Here is a 9,371-nt window from a genome sequence, read left to right as displayed (position 1 = left end):
TGTTCTTCGACAATTTCAGAATAAGGAACTCTTTAATTCCTTTTGAGAGTTTCTGTAGTTGACTACTTTTTTCCTGCTATGTCATTCAGTTTGGATCTGTATTACCTCAACTCCTCAGAGAGAAACAAGGACGGGGAGTCCTCATTTAGAAAACATTTCCTAATTTTACATTTTAAAAGTTAATATTTGAAAAGAAAAACCTTCTTCAACCCCCAACCCCATCATGAATAATCTGATTAAGTATATAAATAAATGTGTTCTTTTTCCTCAAAAATCACTTAAGCAACTTGACAAGAATTATTGTTTAAAAAATTTACCTAGAGAAATTAAAGTACCAGTCATTTTCCCCCTACAACAGATGGTGCTCAAGGATTCACGTATCAAGGCCGTTTGCTTAGCGCATCACTCTTTAGTTGTTCTGTTAGCAGGCAGGCTTCGAGTCTTCTTAATCACTCTTTTCTTCTACTTGATAATGTCTGTACTCTGGCTTCAGCTCCCATGTGTTTTTGTGGATCCCTTTTACATTTTGAATACCAATTTCTTTTAAGATTTCCTTCAGGTACGACTGAAAAACAAAAACAAAATAACCTTGACAGATGAGATTATGAATGCAGGAAACAAGATTTAAAATAAAATGATACACCAAACCACATTTTTATTAGTAATAAAAATTATGATCCTGAAAGCTCAACAAGATTTCTCTATAAAGAAGTTCAATAAACTGCTGTTTTGATTCCACGCATACAATACATGAAAACTGCATTAAATATACGATCATTTGCATTAAAGGGGTTGGAAGTCCTGAATGCCAGCAACCTTGAGAACTAAAAAAAAAAAAAAAAAAAAAAAAGAAAAGAAAAGAAAGAAAAGTCTAGATGAAAATACACTAGAAAATTTGCTGGTGCTTAATTTATTAAGATTACACAGCATACCAAGTGTAATGTGCCCTTGAGTTCAGTGGCATCACAGAGTTCACAGTAAGATAGGGTTATTCTTGGATTGGAAACAGTTGTTTCAGAAGCAGGAGCATATAGTAAAAAAATGACATATATCTTTGGGACATTATATTCTATGAAGCAAGCACATGATAGGTATCCAGAATTCTCAGTTCTAAGGTGAGTTCTCAAACTTGCTATTGGGCCACTTATTTTTCTTCTGGGGGCTGCAGCTTTCTTGTGCTTGGCTCCGCCAAAGGAAAGAGGTGAATGATGATGGAGGGCAGAACACTGCATTATGGTATTTCAAGCACCTGAAAATTCAGTATTACCCAAATGCTTACTACAGTCATGAAAATGATGGCTATGACAAATGTAACATCAAACCCCACCTTTGCTTGCCAATGCCCAAGGTGAAAAAGCATTTCACTATAAACTGATCAATAGGGAAGACAGAAAAGTTAATCATTTAAAACGGACTTTTTTTTTTGCTGCAGAACCAACCAACCCAACAATAATTTTTATGTGTATGCTTCAAAGAACCAGTTACAGGTACATTACAGTGACTCATCCCATGGATGGAAGATGTAATATTACGTAAAGTTTTAGAATTTACTGAAATGAGGCACTACTTAGAAAAATGGCTGAGAAGCGCCTACCTTGATAATGTTTAAGGCAGTGCTTTTCTCAAGTGTGGTGCTAGACTATCTGCATCAGAACCTCATGGGGAGCCTGTGAGATAAGCCCCATTTTAGAGCTAGTGAATCAAAATCTCCAGGGCCAGGCATGGGACTATGCATTTCACAAGCCCCCAGGAGCCTGATTTAACTACACTAAAATCCACAGCATCTGCTTAAAGGATTCTTCTGGCTCTGGCATAGTCTATTGCATAGATGCAATAGTCTGGCATCTTTGGGTCCTCGAAGTGTTACTTAGTTTTCTCAGCCTCACTGTTGCTGAAGAGTATGCGTGAATCAACGTCATCTAACACCACCTTACACAGACTGGTATAATGCTCTACAGCTGACAAAGTACTTCCATTTAGGGCCACCTGTTTAGCACTGGAACTACATACGGGTCCCTCAAACAGCCCCGGATGGCTCAGCTCTCGCTGGAGCAGCCTCCCCATCCCGGCAGCCAGGGCCCAGCAGGTGGCAGCAATGAACCGAAGGAGGCCTGGGTTTCCCCAGGAGAAGGCCTGCCTGCCTCCCACACCTTCTGCAGCTGGCTTCACCGAAGGACCCACCCGAGTAAATGAGTAAGCGAATTACTCAGGTGAGCTTCAGAGAGCCAGGTAATGCGCACGCCTGCCATCTGCTACTTTAGATTGCATCGAAAAAAATGGGACACTGTTCGCAAACTACTTTCTAATTAAACAGGACTCATAAGTGGAAAATGATGGGTTGGGCTTTGATTTTCAGTTTAGGTGCCATGAATGACTTCTTTGTAAAATTCCAAAGAATGGTTTATTGTGAGAATGGCCAGACCCTGGGCACAAACAATCATGCAACTGTGGATGCACTGTGATGGGTCAAACATGAACAGAGCAAGTGCCAGGAGCATGGTGGTTGCCTGACAGACGCTCTTCACTTCAAGTCTAGCAGGGTCATTTATAATCTGGATACAGAAGATGAAAAGCCTAGAAAGGGTTAAACACAAAATATTAAGAAAGTCTTAAGGGTACAAATTCAGTTGTCTTCATGTATAGCCCACCTTCACTTTATTAAACTATCAATAGTATAATAAGGTTATGGAGTACTTGTTTTTTATAAAGATGTCACTCTTTTTTCTTTTTTAACAATAAGAATGCAATGAGACAGTCACAGTCTGTCAATTTGTCAGGTAACAAGATGGGATTAGGGTCGCGATATCTAGCATGGTACAGAAATCTTTTGGGGAGGGAGGGGCAAACTTCTCAAGTTTGAGCATGTTCCAAACTGCAACCTAAGACCATTCTACTATAACTAAATGAATTAACTTGGCACAAAGCATTAGCAGAGAAAGTGGTAGTAATAATAGAGAAAAAGAAGGTCAGAAAATCCTTGAAGGAAACACAGAGGTAGAGAACAGTGAGATTATGTCATTTCTCTGTTTAAAAATTTTCTCTGACTTCCCCTTTGGCCTACAGGTTAAATTCCAAATTCTTTCACAGGCATGCACTCAGGTCTCTCTTTTCCCTTTGGCCTCTTTCTCTAATACCTCCCCATACGCGCACTTGCCATTTCTGTGTCTGCATGCCCTTGGTTTTTTTCCATATGCCCTACTCTTTCCCTGTAATGCTCATCCCCTTCTCTCAGATCTGAACTCCTCATCCTTTCAGACTCAGCACAAATGTCACTTTCTCAGAGAAACTTTCCCTAACAGTCCTACCTCTTAGATCTACATTTCACACTGTACCTACTTCAGGGAGAGCCCTTAACCATATTGAGGTTGAGGGCCCGACTGCACATCAGAGCTGCAGCGCACTGATGCTCAGTGAATTGGGTGTGCTTAAGAGTAAGGAGCTAAGAGGGTTTTGGAGGGTGTGGTTGGCTGTGGGGAGATCACTTACAAGGCCCAAAGGAATAAACCTCTAATTCTAGTTGTTTTCATTTTTCATCTCATTAACATATAGGGCAATGACCCAGTTTGAGAAATAAAAATTGATTAAACTGTATTACCTGAATCTGAATGACATTTACTACTAAAATCTGTATTATAGTGCTAAAATATTATCTGAGACAAAGCCAACTGAGGTGGAGATTTTAAAGGTTTTAGCAGGAATGAAGATTAATTGGTAATCTAACTTTCCTTTTAAAAAATGTATACCTTCACACTAATATTTATTCTAGTATCAGGCTAAGGGGCACACAGTCTGCTGTCATCCTCACAGAGTTCACAGTTTAAGATCAGGGTGTTAAATGGGGGAAACAAAGGCATATAAGCAGGCAATCATAAACTAAAACAGAAGCACAGTAAGAGGACATATACGCAGGACATTATGGGAGCACTTAGAAGGGGCACCTAACCCAGCCGGAGTCAAGATGTTAGGTTCTTTGAGGATGTACATTTGATCATTTGAACTGAATGGCAATTCTGTGCCGGGATCAAGGGAAACTAGTTCTCCTCTTACTAATTCTAAACACTGATTTTGCAATTTAATCTTTTGCCTCATCACTTGTATTTTAAACACCAGATTCCAGTACTGAGTAGATCACCTTTATGTCACATAGGATTGGAAATATTTCTCATTACCAACTGTGGGCAGTTCTGCAGAACAAGATCTGAAATAATAAACTGGCTCAGGTCCAGCAATTCTTCATCAAAGAGATGTGTGGGAGGGTATTTACAGCAAGCCTGAATGCAGAGAAAAAGGGGATAGAACATTACAGCTTCCTTGCAAGGGAAAGGCAAAGCACACACTGGAGCAGAGAGGTCTAGTGAGTAGGATGTGGTGTGCATGGGTGGATCAAGACAAAACTGTGGTGGCCAAAAAGCTGGAAATTCACAGATCAAATTCCTGATCTCTCCCCCAAGATCAAGACAAACCTATGTAGAGTCACAAGGCACAGTAGCCTACTATTTTAGCCTCTCTTCTTCTCCCTCCTTACCACCTTCCACCCCTGCCATTTTTCATATCATCTTTTCCTCTACTGCTCTGCCAGCCAAATGGAAGATTTATCTGGGGGCTTCCCTGGTGGCGCAGTGGTTGAGAGTCTGCCTGCCAATGCAGGAGACATGGGTTCGAGCCCTGGTCTGGGAAGATCCCACATGCCGCGGAGCAACTAAGCCCGTGTGCCACAACTACTGAGCCTGCGCGTCTGGAGCCTGTGCTCCGCAACAAGAGAGGCCGCGATAGTGAGAGGCCCGTGCACTGCGATGAAGGGTGGCCCCCGCTTGCCGCAACTAGAGAAAGCCCTCGCACAGAAACGAAGACCCAACACAGCCAAAAATAAATAAATAAATAAAAGTGAAATTCTAAAAAAAAAAAAAAAAGATTTATCTGCATTTCATTTTATGGGGAATTTTAGTGTTAAGCATTAACATACATAATAATAAACTAACTATAACTAAGTTCCTAGAAGTTGATAAAAAAACATACATCTTTGACAGAGAGCTGATCACCAAATAATAATGCTTTAGATAAGCTAAAGATATAACCCTACTAGGCTTATCATCACAAAATCTTCCCAAAAAGGTTGGAATAAATGTGCATCATGTAAATCAATACCAAAGATGGCACTGGTTAACAGAGTCACCAAAGGGAAACTGCTATCTGCTTTTTAATAAAGTGACCCAGGCGGCAAGGGCATTCATGATCAGTTATGTGATAATTTCAGAGTATCACTTCATATTTATGTGATTTTCATGTGACTGACTGTGACTCCTTTAAACAAGGTTAACAGAACAGAGGACTTACTGATGAAGATGTTAGTGGCTCCAAGGCACAAAATTCTTTCATTAAAAAAAAATAAACAAACTACACATTATACATAAGCTGTGACCAAAGGCAACCTATGTTTCATTCCTTTAAACAGAGAGAACTGTGAACAGGAGAAGGAAGATGATACTGAGGGCATCTCCGGAACATGGGCCATCTCAGCACTTTTCTCCTCTTTTCCTTCTGGTTTCACCTCTGTTTTTATGCTAGTCTCCACCCTGTCCTCCTCTCAGGGTCCCACAGGCTGCATTCCTCCCTTTGTAAAACTCTAAGAAGCAGAGAGGTGATGGGTAATGAAATGGCCAAGCCACAAACTCTACCCACCTCCAGTCCTACTTTATGGCTTAATCCAAATTCTAAAGAAGAAATTTATTACTGCATTAATATTCGTGTGCTGGTAAATCATCTTACTTTTAGTTAACATTTCATTTGTCCAGCAGTGGCAAATGATTCACGTACTTCCATATTTCAGATAAAGTTTACCTCCTTTGGGCCACAACTTTTAATTTTAACTATCTGTTTAAAGACATGCTTTCTAAACTGTATTAGTTTATTTGTATGCTAAACATAACTTAACCTTGGAATACTGCAAAGTATTCCAAGGCTGAGATCTGATGGCTTCCAACTGGGGGAAAAAAACATACATATATTCATATAGTTAATGTTAAAAATGTTAACTAGGAAAATACAATCAAAGATATCTAAAACTTAATAAAGATGAAAAAAATTCCTATTGAAATATACATATGAATTCTTGCATTTAGAACCATGGAAACTATCTATTAGTGCATTTGGTGTGACAAGTAGTTTAGAATGTACAAAAAATAAGAAGATATCAATTGGCAGAGTTATTATTAGTCCACTTGAAAATATTGCTAGAAATTAAATGGCAAGCAAAGAGACTCGTTAGGTATATATTTTACCATAAAGAATTTTTAGAAAATTAGCTAGTATTCTCAACAATGAAGCATTATTCACCCTTAAAATATTTGGAATAGATAGTAACGTTTTACTTTAAGGCAATAGTAGATAAAAGGTTTGCTGGCTAAGGATTAAAAAAGGATTTATGACAATATGGCAGTTCCTCAGATTAAACAGAGTTACCAAGTGACCCAGCAATTCTACTCCCAAGAGAAATAAAATATATGTTCACACAAAAACCTGTACATAATGTTCATAGCAGCTTTATTACAGTAGCCAAAAAGTGGAAACAACCATCTACGGGTGAATGGATAAACAAAACGTTGTATATCCATATAATGGTACACTATTTGGCAATAAAAAAGAAGAAAATACTGATACACGCCACAACATGGATGAAATTTGAAAACATTATGCCTAAATAAAAGAAGCCAGTCATAAGAGACCACATATTATATGATTCCATTTATATGAAACATCCAGAATAGGCAAATTTTTAGAGACAGAAAATAGATTAGTGGTTCTCTAGGGCTGGAGAGGGGGTGGGTGCATAAGGGAGTAATTGCTAATAGGTATGGAGTTTCTTTGTGGGGTGGTGAAAATATTCTAAAATTGCTTGTGGCAATGGTTGTACGGCTACGTGAACATATGAAAATCCACTGAACTGTAACTTACAAAAAAAAGTCTAACTTGTACTGAAAATAAGGTTTTAAATTGATGGGAAAAAAAGGAGACCTCTCCAGCTCATAACAAATTAAGATAACACCATTTTTTATTACCAAATTACCATGGATAAAGTAACATTTCCAATTAACAGCGGACAGCTCTGTGGATCAGTCCATATGGACTGGAAAATATGATGGAATTAGAATATCTGTCCTGGGACATTCCAAAAGGAAAGGCTCTCTAATGCTGCAATACAGAACTGAAGGTGGCCAGTCAGGCTGGCACTAAGCCTGGCACAGAAGTCTTCTGTCACAGGCTTATCCTCTGGTATCTCAATTGCCCTGCTGAGTTAGAGAAACCAGGAGGCTTCAAACACTTATCTAAATCCACAGTGTAATGTTTTCTCTTAGGCAGAGACCAATGAAAAGAACATGACTTCTTCCCCAAGATAATTCCCATAAGGATGGCAAGCTTAAAACAAGTCCTTCCTTCTAGCTTGCTCAGGGACTAAATAAAGAAATCAGGAGAAGGCAGTTAATGAGCTTAAACATTTACTTTTACCTCCCTTTAAAATTAAATGGGACTGGAAGGGTAGAGAAGGAGATTTTATGAATAATGACATTTTTCAGAATAAATATAAATTGTGTGGCCTACTGCTTAATTAAAAACTCTACGTAGGGCTTCCTTGGTGGCGCAGTGGTTAAGAATCCGCCTGCCAGTGCAGGGAACATGGGTTCGAGCCCTGGTCCGGGAAGATCCTACATGCCGCGGAGCAACTAAGCCCGTGCGCCACAACTACTGAGCCTGCGAGCCACAACTACTGAGCCCACATGCCACAACTACTGAAGCCCGCGTGCCTAAAGCCCGTGCTCCGCAGCAAGAGAAGCCACTGCAATGAGAAGGCCGCGCACTGCAACGAAGAGTAGCCCCCGCTCGCCGCAACTAGAGGAGGTCTGTGCACAGCAACGAAGACCCAACGCAGCCAAAAAAAAACAAAAAACAAAAAAAAAAAACAAAAAACTACGTAAATTCTGTATGTAAATAATGCCCAATTTTGCTTACTGGAAGCCTATGTCAGATATTGCTTTTACCTACGTAATATCTCATGTAAAATATGGACTCAATTGGTTATGTTAGTAAATTCACCCCCAATTTTACCCCATTCAGAAATAAGGTAAAAAAGAAAAAAAAGTAAAAAGGCTGAAACAAACCGTACAATAAATTAAAAGAGAAAGCGTTACTATTTCATAATAAACTTATTAGTGGTAAATCTATTAGTTATTAGAACCTTCTACTCATAAGGAAAGCATTAAAATTTCATAAATGTGTTTAACTTTTATCCTTTTATATTCAAAATAGTTAATAATTTATTTTAGTATGACATTTCATATTCTAAAACTTTTAATTAAGGCTCAAATTCACAAGCAAATAATTATTTTTTAGCACCATATTCTAACCAACTAAGTTAACTGGCCGTTGCAAATAATTATTTTTTAAAATGGAAGTCTCGGGACTTCCCTGGTGGTCCAGTGGTTAAGAATCTGCCTTCCAATGCAGCGGACGTTGGTTCGATCCCTGGTCGGGGAACTAAGACCCCACATGCCGCAGGGCAACTAAGCCTGTGCGCTGCAACTACTGAGCCCGCGCACTACAACTAGAGAGAAGCCCGTACGCCGCAATGAAGAGCTGACACAGCAGGAAAAAAAAAAAAAAGTCTCACAGAGGGCTGTCACTAGCTAATATGCTCTGCTGGGAAATTGGTGGTCTTTTTAGTTTTGGTACTACCATTCAAAAATTAAAACTTCCAGTTATAGGAGAAATGAAGAGAGAACGGAAAGGAAATATGTGAACAGAAAGGAAATGATAAAGATTCAGGGGAAAAGAAGAAAAAGGAAATATGTAAAAAAGGGAAAGCATATGTCAGAACAAGACATTATAATAAAAACAGCATTATTTAGTAGTACATTTGGGAATGAACTTCAAACATTTAAAAATACCCATTTTTACTTTGGATTAGAAACTGAGCTAAGATAAAGCTTAGATTACATTCTCTCTGTACTTGGCTTAGATTAACAATGATGATTTTTTTTTTTAAGTTGGTTTCTACTTTTTAACAATACAATTTTTAAAAATTAATTAATTAATCAATTAATTTTTACTTTTGGATGCGTTGGGTCTTTGTTGCTGCACGCGGGCTTTCTCTAGTTAGGGTGAGCGGGGGCTACTCTTAGTTGCGGTGCATGGGCTTCTCATTGCGGTGGCTTCTCTTGTTGTGGAGCACGGGCTCTAGGTGCGTGGGCTTCAGTAGTTGTGGCTCGCGGGCTCTAGAGGGCAAGCTCAGTAGTTGTGGCGTACGGGCTTAGTTGCTCCGCGGCATGTGGGGTCCCAGACCAGGGCTCGAACCTGTGTCCCCTGCATTGGCAGGCGGA

The 9,371-nt window shown here is 39.3% G+C and overlaps 1 protein-coding gene across 1 annotated transcript in view; it reads right to left on the bottom strand.

Annotated features, from left to right (window-relative positions):
* Nucleotides 1-13: 13 nt before the first annotated feature.
* Nucleotides 14-9,371, bottom strand: part of GTF2F2 (general transcription factor IIF subunit 2) — a 145,242-nt gene continuing 135,884 nt past the window's right edge. Inside the window, exon 8 of the mRNA XM_082435447.1 lies at nt 14-565. Within this exon, the coding sequence (XP_082291573.1) occupies nt 446-565 (120 nt within the window). The 3' untranslated portion in view covers nt 14-445. The remainder of the gene's footprint in view (nt 566-9,371) is intronic.

Source organism: Balaenoptera physalus (assembly GCF_965194825.1).
Source record: "Balaenoptera physalus genome assembly, chromosome: 18".
Classification (NCBI taxonomy): Eukaryota; Metazoa; Chordata; class Mammalia; order Artiodactyla; family Balaenopteridae; genus Balaenoptera; species Balaenoptera physalus.
The sequence above is the reverse complement of the archived record's forward strand: the minus strand, read 5'-3'. Positions and strand labels throughout refer to the sequence as shown.